The 14,788-nt window shown below is 37.8% G+C and overlaps 2 protein-coding genes across 4 annotated transcripts in view; both read left to right on the top strand.

Moving 5' to 3' along the window:
* Nucleotides 1-6,723, top strand: part of LOC127352104 (ephrin type-A receptor 6-like) — a 51,077-nt gene extending 44,354 nt beyond the window's left edge. For 2 of the 3 annotated variants that reach the window (XM_051380257.1, XM_051380259.1), the window contains 7 exons: nt 2,025-2,150; nt 3,004-3,189; nt 3,279-3,340; nt 3,441-3,890; nt 3,991-4,184; nt 5,223-5,372; nt 5,918-6,723. In XM_051380257.1, the coding sequence (XP_051236217.1) occupies nt 2,025-2,150; nt 3,004-3,189; nt 3,279-3,340; nt 3,441-3,890; nt 3,991-4,184; nt 5,223-5,372; nt 5,918-6,032 (1,283 nt within the window). In that variant the 3' untranslated portion in view covers nt 6,033-6,723. The remainder of the gene's footprint in view (nt 1-2,024; nt 2,151-3,003; nt 3,190-3,278; nt 3,341-3,440; nt 3,891-3,990; nt 4,185-5,222; nt 5,373-5,917) is intronic. The other variant, XM_051380258.1, reaches the window with a different exon arrangement.
* Nucleotides 6,724-7,357: 634 nt separating this feature from the next.
* Nucleotides 7,358-14,116, top strand: arl6 (ADP-ribosylation factor-like 6). The gene is made up of 8 exons (XM_051379939.1): nt 7,358-7,538; nt 8,814-8,967; nt 9,191-9,252; nt 9,423-9,491; nt 9,578-9,672; nt 9,895-10,024; nt 10,380-10,435; nt 11,503-14,116. Exons 2-8 carry the CDS (start codon nt 8,848-8,850, stop codon nt 11,526-11,528), a joined length of 558 nt encoding a protein of 185 aa, XP_051235899.1. The 5' UTR covers nt 7,358-7,538; nt 8,814-8,847; the 3' UTR covers nt 11,529-14,116.
* Nucleotides 14,117-14,788: the final 672 nt, after the last annotated feature.

Below are 14,788 nucleotides of genomic sequence, written 5' to 3'. Positions count from 1 at the left end.
TTTTTTAGGTCATGTGTTTATGTAAAAAAATATTACTGTTTCTGCTGATATATTAGTCATCAGTCCCAGTTATACGATACTCCAGTATTAGTTGGGCATACACTCCAGGTAACAAAAGACTGAACTGCAATCAGTTTGTGAAAAATGTTTTCTTGTCCATGTTCTTTCAATACTTTTAGCACACACATATACACACACCTGTGTTGATCAGACTCAGCTCTTGGCATGAATGCAACACATTACAAAACCTTTATTTTACAGATTCTTATGTGTGTGCAGGCTGTTGAAAGTGCATACAACAGACTGGTCCGATTTCAGTGCTAAATCTTTTTTCTTTTCAGCCATCGATCACTCACAGTATTGCATATACCCATTACTGTATTGAGACAAAACTTGGGTAACCACTGTTCCATTTTAAGAATTACAGGATTGACTCAAGTGTGGTGCTACAATTAAAGATAAAAACCAGGCTTTTGATGGCCCACAGAGCATTCAGTTCAGTGAGAGCTGCTGTGGAATACAATCTCAGGCTTGCAGGGGCACAAGTGTGGCTCTTGAGACAAATTTACCATCTCTGAGCTTGATTTGGGGATTTGTGATTGATCCAAGAAGAACCTCAAGGACTGTGCAAAAACATGTTGTGCATCCTGACATACGAAAGCATCCACAGACACACACACGTCTGTGCAACAGAAATGGACACAAGGCGCTGTGTGTATGTGTGCACTACTACTGTTTATGTGTGTATTCATGCTGTGGCTTTTCCACAGGTGTGAAATAAGTTAGATTCGGTTATGCTGCAGAATTATCTAGTCATACTTTTTTGTTATTTTAACAGCACATGACAAAGAATGATAATATTTTTGCAGATGCAAATATGCATTTTGGAACTTTTTCTTAAAATATAATATTTATTTCAATACTTATAATCCTTGCCCACAGACTTTTCTTGTTGTTTGTTCTTTGCTGTTGTCTGCTGTGGAGGTATCACCCAGGCAGGGGATGCCAGCAGGCTCAACAAACTGGTAGAAAAGGTTTGTTCTATTATGGAACTGAGCTTAGACACCCTGGAGACACAGGTAGAAAGTAGACTCCAAAACTGGAATCTATCTCAGACGAAGCCTTCAACCTTCTACAATATGAGCTGACACAGCTATAAAGTACATTTAGTCCCCAGCTCATCTGCTCGAGGTGTGCCATCGGTTGCTTCAACTTATCATTTGTGCCACTCACCATGCACAGTGCTTACTGCAGCAACGTCCCCAACCAGAGAGGAGGATGCTGAAGCTTGGCTGCCTGCAATGTCTTTATACGCTGCTCTGGGGCATTTTCTGAGCTCTTTTTTCTTTTTTGCCCTTTTCCCTTGCCAAAATAACATCTGACAGTATAATAGAAGCAAATATAGGATTAATTATAGCCTCATATAGTTGTAACAAGAATCAACTTCTCTGGCCCAGTCACGACTAAAAGTTTGCATTATATGGTTCCATATATCAGAATTTACTGCAGGGCTGTAGTCCAAAGCTAACATCTTTATGCAAAACTTTAGAATGAATGTTTAATTTTGAATGTTTAATAAATTAAGACATTGGTTCACAAAACACAAAAAAACACGTGAGCATTTAATACATGTTGTAAAGTAAAATGTAAGGCCTTATTTTCTACATAAATCATTTATTTATGTAAAATGTATTAAAAATCATCTTTAAGTTAGAATTATGATCTAAATCTTCTGTGACTAGCTAATAATGCAGGTGTACCATGTTCCCATTATACTGTTAGAAGAGCTTACAGTGCCACCAAGAATCTGTAAATCCACTAGTGTTCACCATGGAAAGTTCTGCAGGTTATCAGCGTGTTTGAGATGGGTATCAGTGTTTGTCGGTGTCTGTTTCTGTATTCGCCCTGTTTCTTTTATCCTGAATAATGCTGCTATGCAACTGTATGTCAGAGTTTCATATTCCAACATAATATACAAAATATTGTAATATTACATACTGTATGTTGTGTTTCTTCTCTTCCAGTCCCATTTTCTGGGATAAAAACCTATGTGGATCCTGACACGTATGAAGACCCCACTCAGGCTGTGGAGGAATTTGCCAAAGAGATAGACCCCTCATACATATGCATCGAGAGGGTGATTGGTGCAGGTAAAAGGATACACAATACTGTACGTACACAAATGTACACAAGCATTAAGTCGTACTATACATGTGATTTCTGTATTGGAACAGCACAGGTGTCACCTGTGTGCAAGATGAATACATAAATTCTAATAAATCATGACTGGAAAGTAGATAGAGGACATTATTTTGTTTGTGCCATTATCCTAATATGGGCATTATTTCTTAAATTCACATTTTGGATTACACAGGCATATTGTAAAAATGTCCCTGTGACACTATACGGTTGTCTAGCATCTGTGATCACATTTTATGTTGAGTAACATTTTTATTCTATAAGAGATGTTAAACCTCATAAAGCTTGTGTTTAAAATGTTTATAGCCACTCTTAGAAAGCTGGTTTTAAAGTAATTTATTGTATTGTACCTTAGAGAAGCAAAGCCAGTGCTACAGACTATGAGTAATGATGTTCAATGGTTCATTAATTTGAACAGATTGTGTCTGCTATTTAGCTCATGAATACTTGCATCTCATTTGTCAAGTTTCTGTAACACAGGCTCCATCTGGTGGGAGCAGTGTGTACTTACAGATGTTTGAAATGCAATGCAACTGCTGTATAGTGTCACACCGTTTCCACATTTATCTTTTTTTTGTCAACTTCAGGTTTAATTGATTATCCAACTGTCTGACTCAATATTTATTTCACCTGATGTTTTTTTTGTTTTTTTTTTATCAAAAACATACATTTATACTTCACTAAGAACAGGAAACATAATGATCAATTAAATTGGCAGCAGTGATATAGCACTTGGAATAAGTCTTATCCAAGTCAATATATGAGAGATAATAAACCATTTTTTGTGTTGTGTTGTTTTGATAGGGGAATTTGGAGAAGTCTGTAGTGGTCGGTTGCATATACCTGGGAGGATGGACATCGCTGTGGCAATAAAGACACTTAAAGGTGGCTATGTGGAACAACAGAGGCGAGACTTCTTGCGTGAGGCTTCAATCATGGGACAGTTTAACAACCCCAACATCATCAGGCTTGAGGGAGTGGTCACCAAGAGTAAGCTCTATATATGTTTTCATTAATTCTTTCCTTCAGTCTCTTTTCTCTGTTTATTACTCAGATCATGCATTTTACCTTTTCCTTAGGCAGACCAGTAATGATAGTGGTTGAGTACATGGAAAATGGAGCTCTTGATTCCTTCCTCCGGGTGAGAGAGAGACATGTTCACAAATGTGCACCTGTTTCCTGAATAAAAATTGTCTTCCATGCATCATATTTGTCCTCTCTCTTTCTCACAACCACTCCAGACACGTGATGGTCAGTTTACAGTGCTCCAGCTGGTTGGCATGATGCGTGGCATTGCAGTAGGCATGACCTACCTGTCAGATATGGGTTATGTTCACAGAGACCTAGCCGCTCGCAACATCTTGGTGGATGAGAACTTGGTGTGTAAGGTGTCTGATTTTGGTATGTCCAGAATCCTTGAGGATGACAGTGAAGCAGCCTACACTGCTATGGTGAGTTTGGATCCAACCGTTACTGTGGGATATTACAATATGACTGTTGTTGCAGTGAGAAATGTTGAATATCTCTATGTTTTGTGTCAGGGAGGAAAGATACCAATACGCTGGACAGCACCGGAGGCTATTGCTTATGGAAAATTTTCCTCAGCTAGTGATGTTTGGAGCTACGGCATTGTCATGTGGGAAGTGATGTCCTATGGTGAGAGGCCCTATTGGGAGATGTCCAATCAAGATGTAAGCTGCTGGTTACATTAACCACTAAAGCATGATAAACACAATAGCAATACAAATTTGTATTTGTCACTCATATTTAACTTGTTGATGTTCATCTCAGGTCATTTTATCAATTGAAGAAGGCTACCGTCTACCAGCACCAATGGGCTGCCCCGTAACACTGCACCAGTTGATGTTGCACTGCTGGCAGAAGGAGTCCAGCCAGCGCCCACGCTTCAACAATGTGCTCTCTTTCCTGGACAAACTCATAATCAATCCCAGTAGTCTGCTCACTCTAGTGAATGATGTGCAGAGGTAAAGTATCAGTTCATACAGACACTGTGTGAAAGGACCATACTGGTGGCCTTGCATGTTTTAGTCCACTAACCATAAATTATGAAAACTTCCCTTTTCTATCTAAAGAATACTGTACAATTTTATTGTTTTCCCTCCTTACAAACAGCTATTGCTTTCAATTTCAGTAGGGTATGATAATCATATTGCACAGACATAAAGGTCCAGTGTGTAAAATTAAGGATTAATTAGGAGGATCTAGGTATGTTTTCATTAGTGGATAATCACCTGAATATAGGAATCGTTGTGTTTTCATTATCTTAGAATAAGCCACTTTTAACTACAGACCCCATGGTTTGCCATCCATGGGGCCCACCATGTAGAACTACCATGTTTCTACAGTAGCCTAGAACGAACAGCCCAAGCACTGCCCCTAGCCCTTTTGCATTTTTGTGAATTTCGTGGCCGCCATAGTTTTTCCTAGACACTTTACAGCCCGTTCTCATTCCCAGTTCATCAAATACAGAAGCGAGTGATGTTTGGTTAGTTGCAATCTGAAACTTCACCACTAGGTGCCACTAAATCCTTTAAAATTGTTACTGTAGGTAAACCCCACTTGGAATAAAGTGTTCATGGGTTTCAAAATGTTATGTTTATTTGATAGCTGTGTTTACTTTCTATATGTTAAGAATCTTGAAAAATATTATGTGAATGCAGTAAAATATCAAGTGCGGAATGCAAGTTTTTCTATAGCACGCACAACAGCAAGAAGGTAGAGATGTTAAAACCATCCCTGCTCGGTATCACATCACCAGACAATAATAATGCATATTGGTGGGGAAAATGAAATAAAGCTGTAATATTGACTGTTATTGATTGTTCATCCACATGTTCATTTTTATACCATTTTTTAAAAGGGAAGGTAAGCTATGTGTTGGAAAATCATTGCTAATAATGTTGTTCTGAGCCACTGGCATGGTTACTCAAAGAATAATTGCTATTCAGCTCAATGATATGCTAACATGTCTTTTTGTATTCCTTTTCTGTTTCTCATCTCAGTTTCCCTGACTCGCCAGAGGACATGCCAGACTACCCTCTTTTCATCTCTATTGGTGACTGGCTCGACTCCATCAAGATGAGCCAGTATAAGAACAACTTCCTGGCAGCAGGATACACAACACTGGATTCCATTTCAACCATGAGTATAGAGTGAGTGAAGACGAATCACACAGAGAGCAGCTACAGTATCTAAAACCACACCAAAATGAAACAAAGTAGCATCAAAAGAACAGAAAAATTTTAATAAAATCCATTATTAAGATTTGTATAGGAAATATTTGTCCAGGTCATGGTTGGGTCTCCACAAATCAGTAGTATGGTGTAGACCTGCTTTGAAAAGTGTTCTGAGATAACTTCTATTGTGATTTGGCGCTATACAAATAATACTGAACTGAATTGAATCAAATTGAATTGAATTGAAGACTTCTTTTTATTTATTTAATGAGGCTGCAATATTATATGTGCCCTGGTTTATTCACTGTATCATCATGAAGCTGCAGGTACATCAGTCTAATTTTTCAGACATCCTCTGACAGTCTGAAATTAACGATATTACGACTGGTAGTATTACAGTATGCTGCCATGCTAAATATGGTTAAAGTTCATATTAACAAGTTTTCCAAGTGTTCTTGTTGCAGGTGAGTGACGTGAACCTCTTTATTGCATGTTATGGTGTTTGTTTTCTCCCCTTTCAGTGACATCAGGCGTATCGGGATCTGTTTGATTGGTCACCAGAGGAGAATCATAAGCAGCATACAGTCTCTTCGCCTGCAGCTTCACCACATCCAACAGAGTGGTTTTCAAGTGTGAGACCATTGCACAAAGACAGACTGTATGTGCATACTGAGCTGGAAACAAACCAGAGTTCTTTGGCATCGTCATTCAACTAATTGCACAAACACCAGACTGTTGGGTGTAGATGGTACCACACACGGCTCGTGTGAGAGCCGTTGGCTGCTAGACCACATGTGGGTCTGGTTAATACACACTTGTCATCTTATGGATCATTATCAATACAGCCTCCACAACAACCAACCTCTGTCAGCGTTGGCCAAATGCGGTCTCTTTGTTATCTCAGCAAATACTAGCATTCACTTGAATTTAGGACTTCTTTTCTCCAGTGTCTATTCAAGTGTTCACCAATACCTCTTCTCTTTCCAAGTGACAATCCAATGGTTTGTATTGACTTTTAATGGTCTCAAGTCTTGTTACCTCATGACAGAGAGGATGTGAATAGGATAAGGTATGGTATGGTACAGTATGTGATTTGAACAACAACCTTTCCAGCTGGTTAATGTAACAATTCACCAGAAATAAAGATTGACAGAATGGTAAATACAATCATGTTTTATGAACTGAAGACCGCTGAATGTCAAAAGATTTTATAGAAATATACGTTCTATCCTCATGATAATGCAGTATGTCTTGTACAAAAAGTCTTGTGAAAGTTGTAAGTTTTATTCAGTATGTTTGTTCCTTAATAAACAACCCTATTTTAATACTTAGTTTTCTCTCAGACTTTAACCCAGCCAGGCCCAAACATATCTCTTCAAAGCAAGCTGTTAATTGCTCATTCACACTAACACACACACACAGGTATCCATGGATGCATGTGTTCTCTCTCAACCACACGCACATGCATGTGTCCTCTTAATTGTCACTCAAGAGACTGACACGTTTTCTGGACATGAAGAATTGTCAGGTGAGTTTGTCAAACGGGTGATAAATGAAAGTCCTTAAAGAGCCAATGACAATGGCAAAATATGTGGCACATACTTATTGAGTAAAGAGTAAATTAAGTAAAGTTGCATTATACTCATCATAAACATTTTCACACAATAAGCCTAATAAATTCTTTTTTTCCCCATTTGATTTTATCATTAATCTGTTTTGTTTTTCCATTTCATAGACAGATTGACACACATTCATTCTCTTGTGAATGGGGTATTTTCCCGGTGTGCAATTACATTTATACGAATACATTTTATGCATCCCATTACTGTAACAGTGCACAAATCAGGATTATTAAATGGATGTAACCCTTAAATTAATAGTTACTAAAACATGACAACCCCATTGCTTTTGCAAGACCACAGTATCAGACAGGAGTCAGCTTTGTGGGGCCTGTAGGGGGCAGACATGAGTCAGCAGCACACTGGTTTCCCAGCAACAGTGTAAATAACTCAGAGAGTTTTCTGTTAGCTAGCCTGCATGAGACAGTGGAAGAGAAATGAATGAAACGTTGGTTATTTAAGGAGATAGCTTAAGGGGGCGTTAAGTGCATCCTGGAAGCAAGACCCGAAGGTTAAATTACAGGTAAACTCCAACTACACAACAGAATGGTAAAGGATAATACCAGCTAGGGTGTTAGCTGTTAGCGTTAACTGTAAGGCTAAGTTAGGCTTCAGATATGTTCATGCTATTAACGTTATATCTCTGTGTGTGTGTCTGTGTATGTGTGTGTGTGTGTGTGTGTGTTTTGCTGTCTTGTAAAATTGGCGATATGAAGAAGGATAGTCTCACGTTAGATAACCGTCCATGTAAACTTCGGCAAGCTGAAGTAATTATTAGCTCAACGTTAGCTACGTCCGGTTAGCAACAGTAACAAAAAGAGATTAAATAGCGGTTAGCGAATGTTAATTACGTTACAGTCTGGTAAGAGCCCGCTAAGCATGTTGGCTTAAGCTACGGTTAGCGAATAAAAGTCGTCGAGATAATGCTATTTCTTAATAGCTGCAGTGACCCGTTGCTTTGTATTGTGAATGAACAGAAAAGTCTTGTCGTAACGCTAGCTAGCATTAAAATGGGTTAAGGTTTAGTAACCAACGCTAGCGTTAAATGCTCACTTGTCGAGTAGCGTTAAATGCTGAAACTTCTGCCGACGTTTTCTTCATTAGGGTTATTTTAATGCGACATTATAAGTGTCGTGGGAGTTGCTATATTAACAGATGTCTGACATGTACACCAGGTTTTCCTTAAAGCTGTAAAGGTTGTGATACGGACGTAGGTGCATGATCTGTGTTCATTTCTGGTATCGACTGCAGATCACATATAAGGAGCCAGCGCAGACACATCTTTAACCAGAGCAACAAGTCACAATAAATATCTGTGCAGAAGTAGTTACTTTATACTGTATTAGTGATCGACTGATACGGGATTTTCAATGGCCGATTTTTAGAGAGCTTGGCTGCAGATGGCCAGTATCAAAACCAAGAAAATCAATGTATTTTCTATTCTCTTTTATTCTATTCTATAGGGAATTCAGGCATATGTTTACAGCAGGATGCTTGAAAGTTATAGTGCTTGAAACTAACTTTTTGTTCCAACAGCACTAACATTGTTCCATAACAACCACACTGACAAGGCTGCCTGCAAATGTGTCTGAAGATGTGTTTTATTCATCAGCCTTGTGAGCACAGACATCGGCTGATGTTGATTATCTTAAAATGCCAAATAACCGGCTGATTAACCGATCTGTAACTATATGCCTCTCTGGTATCTGCTGATGTAAAACTTCTTGTTGAAACAGTCCGCAATCTGTGCAAGAGAGGCTGTCACTTTCCAACTGCATGTATGGCCTTTTTCTTTTAGGTCAGACAGGCAGCTGATGGTTGCTGGCTAGCCAATGGGGCTGTTTGACAAGTTGGCAGGATGGCTGGGGTTGAAGAAGGAGGTGAATGTGCTGTGTCTTGGTCTGGACAACAGCGGAAAAACCACCATCATCAACCACCTCAAGCCCTCTAATGTGAGTCTAACCAATGACTAATACGAACACACATTCACTTATCTACCAGAATATTGATTACAGCAATTGTGCACATTAATATCCTATAGTACTGCTTTTGTTTTCCTGTAATTATCTACGCACCACCCATGTACAGTTAACTAGCGAGGAATTTAAAACATGTAGATAATCTGTGTTCTCGCTTTATGTTTTTATTTACAACCTACTGCATGTGTCTTTTCAGGCCCAGGCACAAGACATTGTCCCTACCATTGGCTTCAGCATAGAGAAGTTCAAGACATCCAGGTAGCTGTTGGACATTTTATTTTAAAAAAATGTTATGTCATCTTCTCATAATTGCATATTTCAGTCTTAAGTTAATTTATATAATTTTGGAGCAAGTCTGGTGTATTATACTGTGTTTTTGTCAATATATGTATATATATACACAAGTTTTCTCTCTTCTCTTCTTGTAGTCTTTCCTTCACAGTGTTTGACATGTCTGGTCAAGGCAGATACAGAAACCTTTGGGAACACTACTACAAGTGAGTGTGCCAGCACTACCAAAAACACCAGTCCCATTTGCTGTTTAGATACATATTAATCCCTGTTGTCTCTTTGTATTCCTCAGGGAAGGCCAGGCTATCATTTTTGTCATTGATAGTGCAGACAAACTGAGGATGGTAGTAGCCAAAGAAGAACTGGACACATTATTAAACCATCCTGGTACGTTCACGTACATTTTACATGATTCTTGAGCTTGGGTTTGAATCCCTGCCCCTGTTAACTGTGTCTCTTTTGTTTTGCCAGTAACACACATTTTATGAAGCTGTTCTTTTGTCCAAGTTGTCTTGCTTTCACAATCTTGTTTCTCGTTAGTAGAACGTAATGACATTAAGAATTTATAATGATAACTTTGCAACGTCATCCCTGTCTCTCTCACTACAGATATTAAACACAGGAGGATCCCCATCCTGTTCTTTGCTAACAAGATGGATGTCAGAGATTCTCTGTCTTCAGTCAAGGTCTCACAGCTGCTCTGTTTGGAGAACATCAAAGACAAACCCTGGCACATCTGGTATGAACATACATGCACACTTATTTACTTACTGTACCTAGTATGCCTGTATGCTAACGCAATTGAGGAAGCAGTGGTGTAGTTATCACAGACAAATTGGAATCTTCTGTGAAATAACGCCGTAGTATTTAACCTGCACCTCTACCATTGGAGGCACCAGAACACAGCTGTTTAGTCTCAACAACCAGGATGTGTCAATGACTATGTTTACATGCATGTAGTAAACAAGTCACTTATCATATCATGATGAATGTTTTTGTCATATTTAGGTGCAGGTATATCTTTACGATTTCTTCTGACAAAGTAGGGACTTTATGGTACAGTTTTCTAAATATGATTTGTTGATTTGTTCCAGTGCCACCGATGCTCTGAAAGGAGAAGGTTTGCAGGAGGGAGTCGACTGGTTGCAAGGTATGAAGAGAGTTCATATAAGTGAGAGTGTGTTGGCGTGCTGAGCTCATACTGCAGTGACTACTGTCATTTCGTTCACTATTAAGTTAAGAATACATATATATCATAACACCCTTTGTCTACATTTCATATGGTCATTAAAAAAAAAAAACACTTCTCATGAGAAACATTGCTTTATTTTTAATCCACATTTTAACCAATGACAAACATTTTCCCAGTTAATCCTACAAATGTGGAGAATTTTAACATTTCTTTGTTTTTCTTTGCATCACAATATTTCATCAAATATGTTTGTTTTATTGCATATCTGTGTATGACTGGAACATACACAGCACATAGCTTTTTATTAACCTGCAAGGTTTAGTCTGTTCTACTTCATCAACATCATCTTATTTTCTTTTTATTATGTTTAATGCTCTCATTCAAATCCTTCCATAGATCAAATTATGCAGTGAGTACTGGGTGTTTTGTGTTGTGTTATTTATTGTGGTACTATGTAGTTGTAGAGGATTTTTTTTTTTTAAACTCCCCCAGTTTTTCCTTACCATGTTTACTGTATTATGGTGACTTTGACTGTGATCCATGGTGTTATTCTGAACAAGCAGTACAGTATGTGTACTCCTATACTCTCCTCATATCTCCTATAACTTCTATAACTCCTCATATCCAAAACTTTGTTTCTTCAACTTAATCACCTACTGTCATTTGGCTTCCTGATGCATCTACTGGATCAAGGGTGCCCCAATAAGGCTGGTGCTGATATCTGATATCAAAGCTTTAAATACTCAATCAGAAGTCTATCCCTTGAGTGTCAAATGCTCAAGTTTCAAGGCTTGAAGTGTCTCTCAGTAGTGGTGTGTTTGGATTCACAGTATTTACGATGGATACAAAATATCCATAGAAACTTCTCTACCTGCTCCTGCTGCGTAATCTATTTCTCCACTGTTGATCCACATGCTCAGTATGCTGGTTCCCACTGTTATGAGATGTCATACCTGAATGACACTGTTTTTTACGTTACTTATATAGGTATATATTGCTGATTGATTGCATTTATATTTTTTCAGATCAAATCAAAACAATGAGAACGTGAGGGCATGAGGATGGACACGCCAGAAGCAGCAGCATCCATGGAAATCTTTTCTGAAAGATGGGTTGACCCTGTTTTCAGAAGTACCATGGGATGGTAATGTTTTTAATGTGGTATTTTGATGGTTCTTGGCTGGCGTGGTTCACTCAGAATTGATACATTATTTGATTATCTGGTACCAGTAATAACAGTGCAGTGAGAAACATACAAATAGGCAACATTGTCACATTCATTTGGGGCAAATTCTTACTTTTCCATAAAAGCATTATGAGTTTAAACTGATAAGTTGTCTCAAAATGGGCAGTAAAATGCCAAAAATATGGAACATAACAATATTATCCCTCCAATTCCTCAATATATTTGTGTAACAGGCTCACAGGGATCATGATACTATAACTACACTTATATGTGCTACTGTCATTGGTGCTGTTTTTATTTTAGGAAGCATGAATACCAGTTCTAGAACGGACATGTTGTTAGGTGGTGTGTTATTTTGTATGTTTCAGCCCGTATTAGACACTGTCTGACAAATGATATGTGCCAGCTTCCCTGAAGAGAACAGCTGACACCACATTATACCAATGATGTCAACTCAATGTATTTTGTCCTTTGTGTACTGGCTCACAATTACCAATGTTATTGTGTGGTCCTATGCACTATGCTCATGTTTCAGCCACTGGCTAAATGCTCTCATCTGCAGTTTTATCACAGTCTCTGCGATCTGTGTGCAATGGGCTAATACATACAAACCAACCTGTAAGGAAGGTCCTTTAGAAATGGTTTCCACCTCTGAAATATGCCAAACGCTCTTTTTTTTTTTTCCTCATGGGTCTCAGGGCCTCTGTAGATACATTATTATTTGTGTTTGAAGCATCACAACAGTTCAGTTAACTATTGTTTACTTCTTCAGCTGAGGGAAATTTTCTGGTATTTGTCAAACAAATACCAGAAAGTGTTCATGCATCACAGTGCACATTGCCTTTCTCAAACTTGCATATAGGGCCATCTCATTGTCACATTAAAAGCAAAAGTTACAGTGTCTTTACTGCAGCTAATACTTCATGCAGCTCTGCTCATGTTTAATTGATGTTGCTCCTTTTTGAGTAGCTGTGAAAATATGTTTTGCGTATTGAAGATTAAATGTTTTCTAGGACCCAGTAGATTTTTGTTGTACATATTGTTACTTGTGGCTAATTGTTTATATGTATTTAACTTAGCGTGACAAGGTAAAATGATAGTCATGAAGTGAATGTCAAGTTAATTAGCCAAAATTTGCTTAAAAATCCAAACTTCAAATACTATTTTTCAACTAGCGTTTTTACCTTTGCCTTATTTCATTGCTCAAAGAAAAGAAATGTAATCAAACAAAATGCTTCTTACAATTTACTCATGGTACTTCAGTGATTCAAAGGCAGACAACTGAAAAAAGACATCTGCACAAAAGTTTTTAATGCCAGCCTTTGATCCTGTTGTTTAGCCACTGGCTGAAAGCTTACATTAAAAACCACTTCTGTACAGATCAGAGTGTATGGTTGCTTTTTAGGTTCTGCTAAGCTCAATCACCTCAACAAAGCTTTATAGCTAGTGGGAGGTGTTTCACTGTTTTTGAGTAGCTTCAAGGCAAAAAGGAATAACATACAGAAATGTGAGATAAAATATTTAGAATAATCTTGTTTATATTTGTCTTTAAATGTCTCATCTGTAAACTTTACTACAAAACTGCTACTACAAAAACTACAAAAACACCTTGTAACGCTCCAAAAATGAAATATTTTCCCCCAAATAACACAATATTTTTATAATGGTTGTCCTTACAGTCCGGTTCACTTTCAGGACTGTGCTATACAGAAAACCTCGTCATGTAATGTTTTGAAAAGGATTTTGTTCATGGTTTGAAATATTAACTGTAGAATGTATAACCCGTGGGTATGAGGTTGATAGGACAAAATAATTCCTGTCAGTTTTTTGTGAATGTAGTTCTTTAAGTTGTGAATGATTGAAAAGTCATGTTCAAAATTCAACATAGACCAACCGAAGAAAACTTCACAGATACCTTTCATGTAGAGCAAGGTTTTATGAATCTTTCAAATGATCAAATAGTTGATTATTTTTGCTTAAATACAAGAAATGTGAGCTGAAAATATTTGTTATTGTTGCTATCAGGCGGTTTCAAATTTTTACATCCTGAAAGTTGTGAATGACTGTTCTGTAGTGTTTTTGTTGCAAGGATACGTTTCCAGTGAAATCTGGTCTGTTTCACCTTCAGTCCACTCATATTTATCTATTTTTTATACTACCACTGGGGGACACCCAAGTCCAAAATATTCACATCCTGCTCATAGTGGCTTTAAGGACACTACATTGATTTTGTAATATACTGTCTATTTTTAACTGTAAGACATTTCAGAGTGGTGATTTACTTCATATACTCCAGACATCTATTTCAAAGCAAAGACCCTCTGAGCACAGGTTCACTTTAGCATCAGAGACGTTATAGACTCTTCAAACTATATCAACAAACGAGCTGTGTGTATTTTGTTTATTATATTGTATGTGGTAATTTTCAAAGAATAAATGCTATGGAAAATGAATATTGTTTCATGATTTACAGCACTCCGGCTTCGGAGTATGTTATCTGTGGATCCTCTCTCTCTCTGTGTCTCTCACTCACTCTCACTCTCTCTCACTAACATCTTGAGCTCTGCCAGCAACAGCTGCTCATTAAACCTGGAGTCCTTGGGCCCTGAACAATTTATTTGGTTGAACATAAACATTTGTTTATACAAGTTATAAGTTTTCCTCTTATGATGCTGTGCAGGACGCTAGTTCATTTTTGTACTGATGATTGTTTTGTATCCATATGTTGATATAATGACCTGATTGAGGAGCATGTGTTTGTGGATCATATCATCAAACCACAAACTTGTACACACTTAGATTCAGTGTTTGGCCTGTATAAGTGCCAAGGTCATGTGCCAGCCATCTGTCAAACATGCAGTTAGGAACCTTTCCAGCTGTCTTCCGGATGTTTCCGATTTACGCTTTGGTAGTACAAAGTCACTTCTGAGATGTCAAACAAAGTCCAGTTCAAGTCAACGTTATTCAAATAAATTAAATTCTTAAATTGTCTTTATTTGTAATTCTATGTTTGGTAGATTGGTTGAAACCTTTGACTGTAGGTTAAAACGAACACATTGAAATAACAAAACAAAAAAAGATATTATATGTTAATATCTTATATGTTAAGTTACAGTCCCATCAAT

Source organism: Dicentrarchus labrax, unplaced genomic scaffold (genome assembly GCF_905237075.1).
Source record: "Dicentrarchus labrax unplaced genomic scaffold, dlabrax2021, whole genome shotgun sequence".
NCBI lineage: Eukaryota > Metazoa > Chordata > Actinopteri > Moronidae > Dicentrarchus > Dicentrarchus labrax.
This window is presented reverse-complemented; position numbering and strand designations above follow the sequence as displayed.